Below are 17,344 nucleotides of genomic sequence, written 5' to 3'. Positions count from 1 at the left end.
CTCATGAACCGTGAGATCATGACCTGAGTCGAAGTCAGACGCTTAACTGAATGAGCCACCCAGGTGCCCCCTGAAGTGGCAAATTATTAACACGGAGTACAGGGTAAAATGATAGGGTGCATTTTGTAGTTCCTGGAGCACTCATGGTAGAGAAAATGTGAAGAAGCACTGCTAAAAAGCTAGTAGAAAAATTAAAGTGAATAATCCAAAAGAAGACAGGTACAGCCTAACAGAAATAACGGTAGACCTAATCCAACCATATCAATTTTTTAATATTTATTTTTAAATAATTTATTTTGAGGTGGGGGAGGGGCAGAGAGAGAGGGAGAGAGAATCCTAAGCAGGTTTCATGCTGTCAGCGCAGAGCTCCACACAGGGTGTGATCCCATGAACCATGCGATCATGACCCAGGCTGAAATCAGGAGTCAGACGCTCAACTGACTGAGCCACCCAAGGAGCCCCTGTGTTTGTTTATTTTTGAGAGAGAGAGAGGGAGACAGAGGATCTGAAGTTGGCTCTGTGCTGACAGTAGTGAACCCAATCAGGCCCTTGAACTTATGAACTGTGAGATCATGACCTGAGCTGAAGTCAGATGCTCAACTAACATAGCCACCCAGGTGCCCCATATCAAGAATTTTATTTAGTATAATGGAATAGATATTCTGATTCAGTGCATACAGACAGATTGGCTAAAAGTAAATGCATGGAAAAATGTGTCTTTCAGTCAGTAAGCATAACAAGGCTAGAATGGCTATGTTCATGTCAGATAAAGTAGAGTTCAAGATAAAGTGTGTTGGGACCCCTGGGTGGCTCACTCGGGTGAGCATCTGACTCTTGATTTTGGCCCAGGTTATGATCTCACAGTTCATGGGTTCAGGCCCCACATCAGGTTCTGTTTTGGGGGTGTGGAGTCTGCTCGAGTTTCTCTCCCTCTCCCTCTCTCTCCCTCTCTCTCCCTCTCTCTCCCACATCTTTCTCTGCCTCTACCCTGCTTGCTGTCTCTTTCAAAATAAATGAGCTTAAAAAAAATTAAGCGTGTTGCCAGAGTTAAGGGGGTCTTTTCATAATGATAAAAATGTCAATTCATGACATTATCATAAACACATATGTGCCAAACACCACAGCTTCATAATACATCAAGCAAAAATTGATACAATTAAAGAAAAGGGGTGCCTGGGTGGCTCATTAAGTATCCAACTCTTGGTTTTGGCTCAGGTCATGATCTCGCAGTTTATAAGATTGAGCCCAATGTCAGGCTCTGTGCTGACAGTGCAGAGCTTGCTTGGGATTCTCTCTCTCACCTCTCTCTCTGCCCCTCCCCTGCTCATGCTCACTCTCTCTCAAAATAAACTAAAAAAAATTTTTAAAAATAGGTAACAATCATAGAGACTTTAACATTCTTCTCAATAACTGATAGCTAAAGAAACAAAAAAATCAGTATAGATCTGCACCCAACTACTACAGAATACATTTCTTTTCCCCAAGTGTATTTATAAACCAGATACCAGGTTGTAAATCATGTCTCAATAAATTTGAAAGGATTGAAATAATATAGAATATATTCTTTGACCATGATGGGATTAAAGTAGAAATCAAGATGACTAAAATATCCCACAAATATTTGAAAATTCAGTTAAACTTCTAAACCTATATCAATGAAGAAATCACAAGAGAGATAGTGATTTGAACTGGATGGTGAAAATACAGCATCAAAATTTGTGGGATAATGGTAATAGCCAAGAGGAGCCTGAGGAGGCATCATGACCAAATGTAATGTGGTATCCTGGTTGAAATCCTGGAAGAGAAAAAGGATATTAGGTAAAAAATCTCGTTGGGGTGCCTGGGTGGCTGAGTTGGTTAAGTGTCTGACTTCAGCTCAAGTCATGATCTCATAGTTCATGAGTTCAAGCCCTACCTACATCGAGCTCTGCACTGACAGTGTGAAGCCCGCTTGGGCTTCTCTCTCTCTCTTTCTCTCTCTGTCTCTCTGCTTCTACCCCCCTTGCATGTACTCTCTCTCAAAAATAAATAGATAAGCATTTAAAAAAAAATATGGAAATAAAATATGGAGTTAAATTAATAATTATCAATATTGGTTTATTAATTATGACAAACTGTTATACTAATGCAAGGTATAAATAATACAGGAAACTAGGAGTGGTATATAGGGGTGCTTTACTATTTTTGCAATTTCTCTGTAAATCTAAAACTATTCTGATATACATAGTTTATTAAAAAATGCTTTAAAAATTTGTAGGATGCAGTTAATGGCATGCTTAGAGGGAAGTATATAACTTTAAACACTTATTTTAGAAAAAGGAGGTCTAAAGATAGTGACCTAAAGTTCTACCTTATGGAGCTAGTAAACAAAGAGCAAGATAAATCCAAAGTAGACAGGAGGAGAGAAATGATAACGACAACAGAAGCAATCAGTGAAATAGAAAAAGACAAACAATAGGCAAAATTACAAAGCCAGAAGTTCTTTGAAAAGATTAATAATGTTGATAAACCCATAGATACACTAATAAAAACAACACAAATTACTAATATCAGGAATGCAAGGGATTTATCACTACAGATCATGTAGAACAATAAGGGGATATTATAAACAACCTTACGCCAAAATATTTGACAATGTAACTGTGCAGTTTCTTGAAAATATCAACATACTAAAGCTGTCACAAGTTGAAACAAAATCTGAATAAACTCATATTAAAGAAACGGGATAATGTTAAAAAAAAAAAAAAAACTTCCATAAAGAAAACTCAGGGCCATAATGGTTTCACTGATGAATTCTCTCAAGTACTTTTTGTTTGTTTGTTTTTGTTTTTTAAGTAGGCTTCACCACCGTGCAGAGCCCAATGCGGGGCTTGAACTCATGATCCTGAGATCAAGATCCTAGCTGAGATCAAGTTTGATGCTCAACTGACTGAGCCATCCAGGTGCCCTGAATTCTGTGAAGTATTTAAAGAAGAAATAGGGGCATCTTGGTGGCTCAGTTGGTTAAGTGTCCGACTTCGGCTCAGGTCATGATCTCACAGTTTTTGGGTTCAAGCCCCGTGTCAGTCTCTGTGCTGACAGCAGGGAGCCTGGAGCCTGCTTCAGATTCTGTGTCTCCCTCTCTCTCTGCCCCTCCTCTGCTCGTACTCTGTCTGTCTCTCAAAAATAAACATTAAAAAAAATTAAAGAAGAAATAACATCAATCTTAAACTTCCAGAAAATAGAAGGGAATCGCTTCCAAACTCATTTCACTAGTGCATCATTACCCTAATAACTAAAACCAGATAAAGATGTTACAGATTTAAAAGAAAATTACAGAAACATGCCTTATGTACATAGAGCCCCGTATGATTCTGAGCAAAATATTAACAAATCATAATACATTACGATTAAGTGATCTTTCTGATACAGCAAATATAGTAAAATGTTATATGGCAGAATCTAGGTAATAGATATAGGGATATATGGGAACCTGGATGTGGGATGTTCACTATGAGAACCTTTCAGCATTTTTGTGTTTGAAATTTTCCAAAACACAGTATACGGAGAAAAGAGAATATTATGAACAGATTTGTATTTTAAAGAGATTACTTCTGCTGCAGTGTAAGGAATTGGGAAAGTACAGGAATACCTGAGAGTCGTTTGAGAGAGGGTGCTGGGACCTGTTAGGAGGATATTATACAGCTGTTCTTTTTAAGGTGACAATTTCAAGGTAAATTAGAGCTCTGGGAAAATTTCCATGCTGTTGGAATGCTGAACTTTTGAACAGTACCAAATTTTGTCTAAGCATATTTTTTTTTACTACTTACTGAGATATTTGGATCTCTCAGTGTATGCATGTGAGCTTTTAGTAAACAGTAGATTTTTGACATTTACAAAGTGATATTGAGGAGTTTTGCAAATTCAAAAATTTGCAGACACCACTGCTTTAGCACATAAATTCCTCCCTAAAATCTGATGAAATATATGGTGACCTTTGCAGACTCAACAATTTTTTAAATATAGGACGGAGGCATTTAGGAGGCTATTTTAAAAAAAAATTGTTTTCGTGTTTATTTTTGGGAGAAAGAGTGCGAGCAGGAGAGGATCAGAGAGAGAGGGAGACAAGCATCTGAAGCAGGCTCCAGGCTTCCTGCTGTCCACACAGAGCCTGACGTTGTGCTTGAACCCATGAACCATGAGATCATGACATGAGCTGAAGTCAGACACTTAACTGACTGAGCCACCCAGGTGCCCCTAGAAAGCTATTAACGTCAATTAAACTGCTAAAGTAAATGTTTTACTGTATTACACCATGACTATAGTTAACCATGAACTTAAAAATTTCTACAAAAAGAATAGTGAAGATGATTGTTATTATAATCATACTTGTATAAAGTGGATGAAGGTTATTGAACATATTGTTAGCAAGAAGATGCATGGAGAACAATGAAGCTTTTTGAGGAGAATGTTGGGCAAGTTAGCTAGAGTCACTCATTAGCTTGCAGGGATTGTAATTCATGTCACAGAATTTTAAATTATAATATCTATAAAAGATGGATTGAATACAGGAATAAAAATTTTTTAAATTGCTAAATAAATGCAACAAGCTACCCAGTTATACTTTTAAAACAGTGGTCACATAACCTATCCTTGGGTTTATGATCTACTCTGTTATATGATGATAACATTTGTTAGTATTTTATATTGCCTCGTTAAGGTTGGTGTTACCCCAGTTTCTTTTTTTTTTAATTTTTTTTTCAACGTTTATTTATTTTTGGGACAGAGAGAGACAGAGCATGAACGGGGGAGGAGCAGAGAGAGAGGGAGACACAGAATCGGAAACAGGCTCCAGGCTCTGAGCCATCAGCCCAGAGCCCGACGCGGGGCTCGAACTCCCGGACTGCGAGATCGTGACCTGGCTGAAGTCGGACGCTTAACCGACTGCGCCACCCAGGCGCCCCCCCAGTTTCTTTTTCAGTTACTTTTCATTCTAAGATATAATGCTTGCCAGGTTCCAGAATTGAGTAAAGAATTGGAACCTGATGGTAGTTCTGAGTTAAGGGATCTGTAGTCCACCCTTTCCATTTTCCTTGCCTGGTAATGGGCAAGCTTCACTTGAGAGGGGCACAACTTTTAATGCCTTTTTCTGAGTCACAGACTTAACTTCCGGTCTTTGTGTTAGCCCTATGCTTACTAATAAAGAGTGGTTAGTACATGTACTCTTGCTAAGCGTTGTGGTAGGGCAGATAATATAAAAAGTAGGAATGCTAGCGAGTAAAATGCTTATAAGCTTATGCTCAAAGATACTGGGTGCAGGAAGCCACCAATCACTTGCCTTGGGAATCAGGGCCAGCCAAGACTTAGAACTAGCAAATATGACAGCTACCTACAATTGCCTTTGAAAGTTCTGGTTATAGGTTGATGTGATAAAAAATACTTTCTGACCTTTATTACCAGCTCACTTCTTCCTTAGCTAAGAGCCTTGGAACTTTCTAGGGGAGGCCCACTGAGCAAAGTGAGGACCCTCCCAGAGTGCCTCCCAGAAGTGCCCGTCATATCTTTGCTCTGTAACCTTCTGGGCAACCTAGGGGTAGTAGGAAAAACTTGCTCTGTCACTGAGCACTGTTACCTCTCTGTTACCCTGTTTTGCTCATCAGAAATCCATTACTTTTTTGTTCAGGGTTGAGATGGAGGCACACAGTTAGTTACCTTTGGAATTCAGAAAAGGGATTCTAATCTGAGTACCACTCTCCCCACCTCAACAAACCAAAATCAAGCTTTTTCTTGCTTTTTTAGGTTTTTATTTACTTAAGTACACCCAACCTGGGGCTTGAATTCACAACCCCAAGATCAAGAGTCACATACTCCTTCGACTAAGCCAGCCAGGCACCCCTAAGCTTTTTTTTCTTCTTCACTGTTTCACAGTGTATTATTGTCCTGTAAAGTCTGAGTTGGCTTTAATTAGGTCAGAGTATGGGGCGCCTGGGTGGCGCAGTCGGTTAAGCGTCCGACTTCAGCCAGGTCACGATCTCGCGGTCCGTGAGTTCGAGCCCCGCGTCGGGCTCTGGGCTGATGGCTCGGAGCCTGGAGCCTGTTTCCGATTCTGTGTCTCCCTCTCTCTCTGCCCCTCCCCCATTCATGCTCTGTCTCTCTCTGTCCCAAAAATAAATAAAAAACGTTGAAAAAAAAATTTAATTAGGTCAGAGTTCAAATATCTTAAGAACTATTGAGTTTATTGTAATGAATCTTAGGAGGTTTATAAACAGATCCCATCCTCATGGGAAGGTGAGGGAGACCAGACATAACCTACCATCAAACAGCCTGTACTTACTTACATTGCAGGTTGTTTATTTTTATTTTTTTTTCAATATATGAAATTTATTGTCAAATTGGTTTCCATACAACACCCAGTGCTCATCCCAAAAGGTGCCCTCCTCAATACCCATCACCCACCCTCCCCTCCCTCCCACCCCCCATCAACCCTCAGTTTGTTCTCAGTTTTTTTTTAAAAAAAATTTTTTTTTAACGTTTATTTATTTTTGGGACAGAGAGAGACAGAGCATGAACGGGCGAGGGGCAGAGAGAGAGGGAGACACAGAATCGGAAACAGGCTCCAGGCTCCGAGCCATCAGCCCAGAGCCCGTTGCGGGGCTCGAACTCCCGGACCGCGAGATCGTGACCTGGCTGAAGTCGGACGCTTAACCGACTGCGCCACCCAGGCGCCCCTGTTCTCAGTTTTTAAGAGTCTCTTATGCTTTGGCTGTCTCCCACTCTAACCTCTTTTTTTTTTTCCTTCCCCTCCCCCATGGGTTCCTGTTAAGTTTCTCAGGATCCACATAAGAGTGAAACCATATGGTATCTGTCTTTCTCTGTATGGCTTATTTCACTTAGCATCACACTCTCCAGTTCCATCCACGTTGCTACAAAGGGCCATATTTCGTTCTTTCTCATCATTGCAGGATGTTTAAACAGTAAAATGAGATAATGTGACAGTGTTGCAAATAAAGTTCTTTGACACCAAACAGTGTTTTTCAGCCTTGAGTTACATAATAAATATTTGGAGAAATATTGTAACATTGATGTTTGAGATGGACTACAGAGTTGTGAGATAGCGGTTACTGGGAAAGGTGTCTTTCTGACCTATTTAAATCACTTTTGAGTGACTACCCTTGTATAAGGGTGGGGATAATGAGCATAATGAGGCACAAAATGGAGTCTCTGGAAATTCCAGTGTAAATAATTCTCTGCCTACACAACTGTATTTCTTTTTATTAATAAGTGATGTGGATGATTCTGTTGTACTGCTTGGGTTTAGAACTTCTTTATATACTGGGGGGCAGGAGCCAAGGCAGGAATCTTTAATGGGTGGAACAGTTGGGTGAAGGGAGGATAGATAGACCTGTAAGGTCTTACAGGTTTATCACATTGAAGAATAGATAGCAAAAATGAAGAATAGAAATCTGTTAGGACTCCTGTATGACTAAATACAGGAATCTGAAGGAAAAGAATCAGTAATATGGTTTTTGTCCACAGGCATGGTAATTGTATTGACAGAATAGCAATTAGAATGTTGAGAAAAGGTATTTATTATGGGACTTTTAAGGCTGTTATGACTAAGAAATATCACAGATATTTCTCACAGTTTGGGGAAAATTGGAAAAATTTCATAGTGGGTATTTTTAAGTGATATGGGAGGAAAACTCAAGGGGGTTAAAGTGAGAATGGCAGTAGTTGAATTGTTTTTATATACTTACTTGACTTGTGTAATGTAACCTCTCAAGCACTTTGAGATTGCAAAGTTGGGCGGTTTCTATTTCCTTGACTTCTAATCCTTAAGACCTTGAAAGAGAGCAGTGGTTCCCATCGAGAAAGCTGTGAGCTAATTTGAGTATTTCAGAGAGCTTAATGGAAATCATATATTAACCCAGATTAAAGATATGGAAATTAAAGTTCCTTTGTCTTTGGCTGGAATCCTGTCAATTCAGTACTTAAATACTAGGTCTTCCTTATTGATTAAATGCTTTGTTAGCAGTTATACTTTTTAATTTTTTTGCAGACGTTAAAATGAATTTACTTAATTCATGCAGAGTCGAAACATGGAGCTTGTGAAAGGAAAAATAAATAATAAGAGGGAGTCTTTGGTTAACAGGTTGATAGAGAATATTTTATTTTATCTTCATTTATTTAAATCCAAATTAGTTAACATACAGTGTAGTATTGGTTTCAGGAGTAGAATTTAATACTTCATCTATTACATATGACACCCAGTGCTCATCCCAACAAGTGCCCTCCTTAATGCCCATCACCCATTTAGCCCATCCTCCCACCCACCTCCCCTCCAGCAACCCTCAGTTTGTTCTCTGTAAAGAGTCTCTTATGGTTTGCCTCCCTGTCTGTTTTTTCTTCTTTTTCCTTCCCTTCCCCTGTGTTCATGTTTTTCTCGAATTCCACGTATGAGTGAGATCATATCATATCTTTCTCCAACTGACTTATTTCGCTTAGTGTAATACCCTCTAGCTCCATCCACGTTGTTGCAAATGGCCAGGATTTCATTCTATTTTATTGCCAAGTAGTGTTCCGTTATATATATATGTATGTATGTATATACATATGTACACACACACACACCACGTCTTCTTTATCCGTTCATCAGTCAGTGGACATTTGGGCTCTTTCCATAATGTGGCCATTGTTGATAATGCTGCTATAAACGTTGCGGTGCATGTGCCCCTTCGAATCAGCATTTTTGTATCCCTTAGAGAAATACCTAGTAGTGCAATTGGTGGGCCATAGGGTAGTTCTATTTTTAATTTTTTGAGGAACCTGCATACTGTTTTCCAGAGTGGTTGCACAGGAATATTTTATTATATGACTTTATTTCTGTATCCATTTACTAGGAGTTAATTGGCTAGTTAGTGCTTAGTTCTTACTTGACTAAATATATAAAAACACCACAATAGCTGTTGTTGCTTGTGCCAGAAAGTCAAACTTTTTCATCAACTCTGTTGCTTCTAAGTTTTTTGTTCCTGTTTTGCTTTGATGATTAATAACTTGAAGCAATATTAAAAACATTTCTGTACAGGATAGAGCTGGGCTGGCTCAGTTGAGCGTATGACTCTTGATGTCAAAGTTGTGAGCTCAAGCCCCACGTTGGGTGTAGAGATTACTTAAAATCTTAAAAAAAAATTCTGGACATATCTTCTTTATGATTGTTTCCCCAACTCTTACAACAGTGCTTGGTGCTCAATAAATGCTTGTTGAATGAAACAAAATACTGTGTGTAAATAGTAATTAAAGTTGAAGTAAACATTAAGATATAAGAGAATTAAAAGAATAATGATGCATTGACACTGAGTACCAGAGTGATTTATGTTAATTTTGAGATCTAAGAGGTAGTAGCAGTACTAGAAGCACGAATAATACTGTACTTATTCATAAAGGTCTTTTTCTTTGTTGTATTAGGTAGTTGACATTCAGCTTTCTCAAATGGCCAAAATTTTACCTTATAATCTTGTTTTGGTGTTTTTTTAAAAAAGTTATTTTAGTTTAGAGAGAGTGCACTAGCTGAGGAGAGGGGCAGAGGGCAGGGGTGGGGGAATAGGGAAGGAATCTTGAACAGGCTCCACCCTCAATGTGAAGCCCAGTGTGGGACTCGATCCCATGACCCTGCGATCATGGCCTAAGCTGAAATCACGAGTCAGATGCTCAACCAGCTGAGCTACCCAAGCGCCCCTTGTTGAATGAAATTATTTCAGACGTTCAGGAATCGTATGAAGTGGGTTGCAATAGCAAGGAAATTGCTGAGTGACCAGAAGTAGAAAACTGTAGGTCTCTTCCTTACTGGTCCTTCCACCATGTTGTCTAGGAGTAGTTATAGATTAAATTAGGGTAGTTTATAACTTCATTACTTCACAATTTTAAGGTCCCTAAGGAGTGAATCCAGGCAAGGAAGCAGATATGTCTGTTAGAGCCTGGTGTTTCATGTGTGGAAGGAAAAACAGTGATGCTTGGGAAGTGAAATTAAATTCTCATGTAAGGCATCTTTGAAGGGACATAAGAGAAAAATATGCTGGCGCTAGAGGATTGTAAAATAAGCCTTCTGGTTTTAATCCAAACCTCAGTATTTACTCAGCTCTATCTCACATTTGGTAACCAAAGATAGTTCCATTTGGAACAGTTCTGCAAATGCTTGTGGGATGCCCGCATTATGGCAAACATGGTTTTAAGTGCTAGATCTATACTAGTGAACAAAATATACAAAGTCCCTGGAAATAGAATTAAGAATTAAAAATAAATATATGCTATTTCGGGTAGTAAGAGATACTTGCCTCAGATGTCTTTTGCTGTTTAACAAGCTAGCCCAAAATTTCCTGGCTTAAAAGAAATATCTTACTGTCTCTTAACATTCTGAGGGTTGAAAAGGCTCGTCTGCATGATTCTTTAAGTCGTCTTACTTGGGGACCCTCCTTGGCAGCTTACCTGACATGGCTCATTCACCCAACATGGCTGTCAGATGGTGCTGGTCATTGGGTGCTCAGCTGGGCCTCAGTTCTTTTCCCCTTGTCCTCTCCTTGTGGCTTGGGCTTCCCACAGCCTGTGGCCGGGGAAGGGAAAATGAACCACACCTTCGATGGGTGGTGGTGATAAGATTAAATTGCAAAAGAACACACAGGGTGGGAGATAATGCTGTGGCCCTCTACCGAAACAGCCTACCACAGTGCTATTAAAAATATAAAAATCAGGTAGCATACCCAGTAGTTCCATGGATCTGCCTCTTCCTTCAACGGTATTTGGATGTATCAGACCCAGGGATACCCCTTCTTCCGGCCTTCTACCACTCTCCAACCTCTTTTCCAGTCACAACCTTCAGATCCATCTTCTAAGCTAACCGTTGCCTCTGAGACCAGCTAACACTGTGGTTTTTGGTTTTGTTTTTAAGATTAGTTCCTTATTGCCAAACATGAGCTCCTGGATTTGTCAGAATTATTGCCCTGAGGTGGTGGCTGCTGTCAACCTCCTGGTCAACCTGTATCTGCAGGTTTCCTACACCTACTTCTCTCTGGGCTTATATATCAACCATGATGTTGTGACTCTGGCACTTCTACAAGTTAACTGAGGAGAAGTGTGGGGGTGCCCACTGTCTCCTCAAGATGCAAAAACTAGTGGGTGGCCGCACCCTCTAACACAATATGCAGAAGCTGTCCCAAAATGGGTGGGGTGAAACCTTGGACACTAGGGGAGACACTATGGTCTTGGAGAAGAAACTGAACCAGGCCTTTTTGTATCTGCATGCCTTGGGTTTTGCCCATGCAGACCCTCATCTCTGTGATTTCTTGGAGAGGCATGTACTTGATGAGCAGGTGAGACCATCAAGAAGATGGGCAACCACCTGACAAACCTCTGCAAGCTGGCTGGTCCCCAGGCTGGGCTGGGCAGGTATCTCTTCCAAAGGCTCACCCTCAAGCATGACTGAGAGCCTCTGGGGCCCTCTGAGGGGCCCTCTGGCATCCTGGTGGTATCAGGCTTCTGCCTGAGCCTCTCCCTGCAGCCTCTAGGCAGCTTTTTAACTGCCATGGAGCCCTCTCCCAAACAGTGGACCAAATGAAAACAATAAAGCTTTTGCAGCAAAAAAATAAAATAAGCAGATCAATAGGAAGAAGGAATGGGGAGCAAAAGATATAGGATTGTATAGGTCAGGTAACGCCTCCCTGATGAAGCAACATTTTAGATACTTGAGAGAATGAGCTATGAGAGCCATAAGGACATCTTAAGGAAGCGTATTCCAGGCAGAGAGAATAGGGCATATAGAAACTCTAAGGTAGGAGAATCCTTGGTGTGATCCAGGACTAGCAAGAAGGGCAGTGTGGTGGGGCATGGAGTTAGATTGAGAGAAGCAGATATTGTGGCCAATGGCGAGGGACTGGATGTCCTGTGAGTGAGATGGGAATCTGTTGGAAGATTTTCCGCAGAGAAGTTAAGTGATCTGACTTAAATTTTAAAAGAATCCTGTTGTGAGAATCTTTGGCTCCTGTTTTGAGAATAGACTATGAGAGGACACGAGTGGAGCTAGAGACTCAGGTCAGTAGGCTGGTGCCATGTGAGATGACAGACCTGCTAAGTAGTGAGGCGGGGGTGGGTTTGGGATGCATTTCAGCATGGGAGTGGCAGGATTTGCTGATGAGGGTGGATACGGGGTGAGAAAGAGGGATCGAGGATGACTTCCAAAGTTCGAATTTTCATTTACCAGCGTGGGAAGACTGGGAAGAGCAGGGTGGAGGTGAGGTAGACGCAAGACTTGTACGTTTAGCTTGCGTTGAGGTGAATCTAAGAGGACATCTGGGGAGAAAAAGGTTGCTAATTGTTACTTCCTCATTGCAGGTGTGACGTTGAGTGCTTCAGATCTGGTCACTATGGTACGAGAACGAAAATGCATATTGTGCCACATTGTGTACACCTCAAAAAAGGTAATAAATAGAAGAGGGAGAATCCAAGGCTTTTGTGACTGATTTTTTTTTCCCCCCAGAGACATCACATGGAATTTGTAGATAGGTGAAAGCTTTTAATGGTGTCTTGTTTCCTAAACCATAGTCTCATTCCACTGGTTTCTTTTTTGCTGCCTCATAAAACCAATAACTGCATTATTAAATCTCTACCCAGAATTTGAAGATACTCAAAAATCAATAATAAATAGTTACTAATTTAGTCAGTAACTAGTTACGGAGAAGATGCCTTAAAATTCAATTTATTTGAAGTTATACTATTATCTGAGGAGCTAAGGATACAGCATTTGTTGTCTGTACCCGCATTCTGCTTCTGCCCATGCTTGTGAAAAGTGCAGCACATCAAAACTGGTGTTAACAATACCCTAGATGTCCACAAGGTGGGAGTGTTGCTCAGAGAAAAAACACATCTTTCAGGACTGAAAAGAACTTGTACCTTAGGGAAATTGACTGCAATTTGTCTCACTTTTTGCTTTTTCTTGACTGTGTCGTTTGGTTGTTTTTTTTTTTTTTTTAATTTTTTTAACGTTTATTTATTTTTGAGACAGAGACTGAGCATGAATGGGGGAGGGTCAGAGAAAGGGAGACACAGAATCTGAAACAGGCTCCAGGCTCCGAGCTGTCAGCACAGAGCCCGACGCGGGGCTTGAACTCACGGACCGAGAGATCATGACCTGAGCCGAAGTCGGCCGCTTAACTGACTGAGCCACCCAGGCGCCCCTCGTTTGGTTTTTAAGTAGTGCTGCTAGCTAGAATGCTGAGAGGTTTTTCTCTAAGCTTTTTTTTTTTTTTTTTAATTTTTTTAATGTTACTTAGTTCTGAGAGAGAGAGGCCAGAGCACGAGCAGGGGAGGGGTAGAGAGAGAGGCAGACACAGAATCCAAAGCAAGCTTCACGCTCTGAGCTGTCAGCACAGAGCCTGAAGTAGGGCTCAAACTCAAGAACTGAGAGATCATGACCGGAGCTGAAGTTGGACACTTAACCAACTGAGCCACCCAGGCACCCCTCTAAGCTTGTAAGATGTCCTGGATTGTCATTGAAAATTCAGAGAACTGGGAAGATTATCATGAGCTAAGTTAGCCAGAGAAGTTTGAGTGAACCTAGAAAGATGTTTGGGAGAAAGATGGTTTAAAGAAATAAAAGAGAAAGATATTTTAGGTGGAATAACAACATGTACAAAAGTGAAGAGGTAGAATGGAGTGTAACAGTTCTAGGAGTCTATCAGAAGGCTTATCCGATTAAAACAGTTTTGTTTTGGGAATAGTGGGACTGCAATATAATTTGTAATTTATTTTTTTTTTTTTTCAACGTTTATTTATTTTTGGGACAGAGAGAGACAGAGCATGAACGGGGGAGGGGCAGAGAGAGAGGGAGACACAGAATCGGAAACAGGCTCCAGGCTCTGAGCCATCAGCCCAGAGCCCGACGCGGGGCTCGAACTCACGGAGCGCGAGATCGTGACCTGGCTGAAGTCGGACGCTTAACCGACTGCGCCACCCAGGCGCCCCTATAATTTGTAATTTAAATGCAGATAGTTATAAACCGTGTTGAATGCCAGGCTGAGGGGTTTGATTATGATCCATCCAGTAGGCTCGGGTAAAGAAATGTTTTTTGTTTGTTTTTCCTGTTTGGGATTTCTGTTAGTGATGGAAAAATTGGTTAGGAGTTTATTTATTTGTTCATTAATATTTTTTTAAAGTTTATTTACTTAGAGAAAATGCAGATGGGAGAGGGGCAGAGACAGAGGGGGAGAATCCCAAGCAGGCTCCATGCCGCCAGCACATGGAGCCCCACATGGGGCTTGAACTCATGAACCCACGAGATTGTGACCTGAGCCAAAATCAAGAGTCTGACACTTAACCAACTGAGTCACCCAGGCACCCAGTTGGGATTCTGAAATCATGTTTAATAATATGGCTGATATCTTTTACAAAAGTAAAAGAACCATTCTTCTAGTTTAAAATTTTTTTGACCAAGGTTTATGCTAATTTGTAATAAATAGAAATTCCTTATGGCTCCTTTCAGACTGGAGGGAGATGGGAACTAGAGAAGTTGTGAGAAGGATAGGCAGACACTCAGGTATGGTTTCAGACTTTCCTGGTGTAGGAGCCCTATCTTGTGATATCTCATAATTTTGCCATTTTAAGTCTTTGGACGTTTCTTCTACTCTAGTTTAAAACGTTTTTGTCTCTTTATATTTTTCCATGGGTCATAATGAAGTTAAATTAAGAGCTGTGATTGATTACCTACTCCTGCCTTAGGAAATGCCAATGATAGGTTTCTTTTTTTTTTTTTAATATTTGTTTTTGAGAGAGAGTGAGCGAGCATGAGCAGGGGATGGGGGGAGGGAGGTCAGAATTTCTGAAGCGGGCTCTGAGCTGACAGTTGAGAGCCCGATGTGGGGCTTGAACTCACGAACCATGAGATCCTGACCTGAGCCTAAGGTGGATGTCTAACCGACTGAGCCATCCAGGTGCCCTGTCAATCATAGGTTTTTAAGTGAGGGAATGTGTGATATAAGTGTTAAGATTAATGTGGTGTTGTGGTGCCTGGGTGGCTCAGTCATTTGAACCTCCAACTTTTGATTTAGGCTCAGGTCATGATATCGAGCTTCGTGGGTTCAAGCCCCACCTCGGGTTCCGTGCTGACAGTACGGAACCTGCGTAGGATTCTGTCTCCCTCTCTCTCTGCCCCTCCCCTCACATGTGTTTTCTCTCTCTCTCTTTCTCAAAAATAAATAAATATTAAAAAAAAAAGTTAATGTGGTCTAAGAAATTAGCAGAATGGGTTAGTTGAAAGGAATAACTCTGATAGTTTTAGATAGATTATGAATAACTTATGTTGAAGCAGTGCTTTCCTCTAGTCTCCCAAACTAGCATAACCCTAATTTCTCCAAATATACTGTGGAGAAGAAAAAGAACCTAAATGTCCTAAGTATGGGGAAAAGCTGTATACTGCATCCCTGAGCATTCTGATGCTCGTTAATTTATGAAAGGCTGAGAAGCCCTGGAGTTAAGAAATACTAAAAAAAATAATAATAATAAATTTGTTGTTTTCAGTGTTTTCTAAATTTGTTCAACTGCCAAATCTTTTAAAAAAAAATTTCTTTCCTCCTTCTCCTTTAGAGAATATAACATTGTTAATATAGAAGAACTAAATAGAAGCTTGATAACTGAGCAAGTATGCGTTTGGGGCTATTACTCTAATCCCGTGCCCATGGATCTTTCCTAGTTATTTTGAAAGCTCAGTTGTCACACTATTTGCATTCATTCCTTGGAGCAGGATGGGAGAGGATTTCAGATGTAAATTTAGGAAAAGATTTGTGAGGTGTTTTAGACAATCAAGTCATTTTAAAACAAGTTTTGAATGATAACATTTTTATAACTGAAATAGAATATAGAATTAATTTTTATATCAGAGAGCATGACCTATTTCAGTGAATGGTGTTTTGGTCAGAATGGTTGCAAGAAACAGAGGGACTTAAATTTAGCTCAAGAAAAGGGAATTTGGCACATGTAAATCTCATATAAGGGAAAATTGAACAAAGGGATGCATAGGGATTTGAGTAGGTGTTGTATATTGTTCATGGATTTTTTTCATTGTTTATTATGTCACTAACTTGACTCAGCTTTCAGCTATGTAAGTGTACATTGTAATTAGTGGCCAATCAGTTGTAGGTAGAAGGACGTCACATGTAAAGCCATCCTCCAAGTGAAGCATTTGTAGAGATAGGAAGGAAATGATGGTCATCTTCAATAAAATTGTCATTTAAGGGATGTATTTTGAATCACATCCCTGTTTGTCACACTGTAGTAGATAACTTAAAGTAAGAATAGGTTATTGAGTTGTACTCTTTGACAAATGAATTGTATATAATGAGAAATCTGAATGCACTAGATGGTTACAGTGCTTTGCTGTCAAAAACGTCAGGATCTGAGTTCTAGTTTGACCACTTGATTATCTCTGACTCTGAGAGGGCAAGACTGAATATTTTCACACTTACCCCTTCAGTGTCTACGTCTGTACTTGGCATATAATAAGCAGTGATTAGTATTTGGTGAATAAATGAGTTAGCTCCTGTGTATCCTTGTATTCTTTTGAAATTAATAATATTCCCTCAGCAGTGTTGTGCAGTTCATGTGAAGAAATGTTTGAGGCACTTAAAAACAGGGCACAGTTAATAGTAATAGTCAACAATTATAGTAGTCCTTTGATTATACATGTCAACAGCCATTCTTTAATTATGTCGTGCTGCGTATGTATACTTGCGTGTGACAAAGGGATAGACATTTACAGCTTTGAGTTTTTGGAGGTGTGTGTGCATATGTTTTTAAGTGGAAGCTCTTCCTGCAGATTTTATTTTCTTCCCACTAAGAATGGGATGGAGGGAGGAGAGAACCTCACAAATTTTCAAACATTTCATCAGAATCAAACAAATCAGTGGAGGAGATTGGGCAGTGAAAATGAAAGCATGATTGAGCTGCTGTGTTCAAAGCAGTTTTCAAAGACTTCATAATCAACCATGGAGAAGTTCTGTATCTGTAACTTCTACCTAGAATTGATATATCCATCTGTTCATTCAGCAAATGTCGACAACCAGATGCCAAGCCCTGGCCAAGACTTGAGTAACAGTTGGAATTTGCTCTTGAGAAACTATCAGTTGAGTAGGGAAAGAAAATCTGGAGAAAAGTAGCCAAAGAGCTGAGAAGTTAAGTGACTTCAGAGATTTTTTTTTTCTTTTTTATATAATTGTAGTTAAATTCTTTATTTGGGGATAGAATTTAACCCACATAGTTTATCTTAAATATTTTGCCCCCCCCCCAAGACAGTATACTTTCTAACCTTTTTGGAAAGCCATTTAAT

At 40.1% G+C, this 17,344-nt stretch overlaps 1 protein-coding gene across 6 annotated transcripts in view; it reads left to right on the top strand.

Moving 5' to 3' along the window:
* The window catches only part of ZNF106 (zinc finger protein 106), a 67,001-nt gene that overhangs the window by 11,872 nt on the left and 37,785 nt on the right, over positions 1-17,344 (top strand). For 5 of the 6 annotated variants that reach the window (XM_086710460.1, XM_086710461.1, XM_086710459.1 and 2 more), the window contains exon 2: positions 12,361-12,446. In XM_086710460.1, the coding sequence (XP_086566586.1) occupies positions 12,393-12,446 (54 nt within the window). In that variant the 5' untranslated portion in view covers positions 12,361-12,392. Of the gene's footprint in view, positions 1-12,360; positions 12,447-14,506; positions 14,561-17,344 lie in introns of those variants that run through there. The other variant, XM_086710457.1, reaches the window with a different exon arrangement.

Source organism: Puma concolor, chromosome B3 (assembly GCF_028749965.1).
Source record: "Puma concolor isolate L17-30 chromosome B3, mPumCon1.1.hap2, whole genome shotgun sequence".
NCBI lineage: Eukaryota > Metazoa > Chordata > Mammalia > Carnivora > Felidae > Puma > Puma concolor.
Note: the sequence above shows the minus strand (reverse complement) of the source record. Positions and strands in the feature narration are given on the sequence as shown.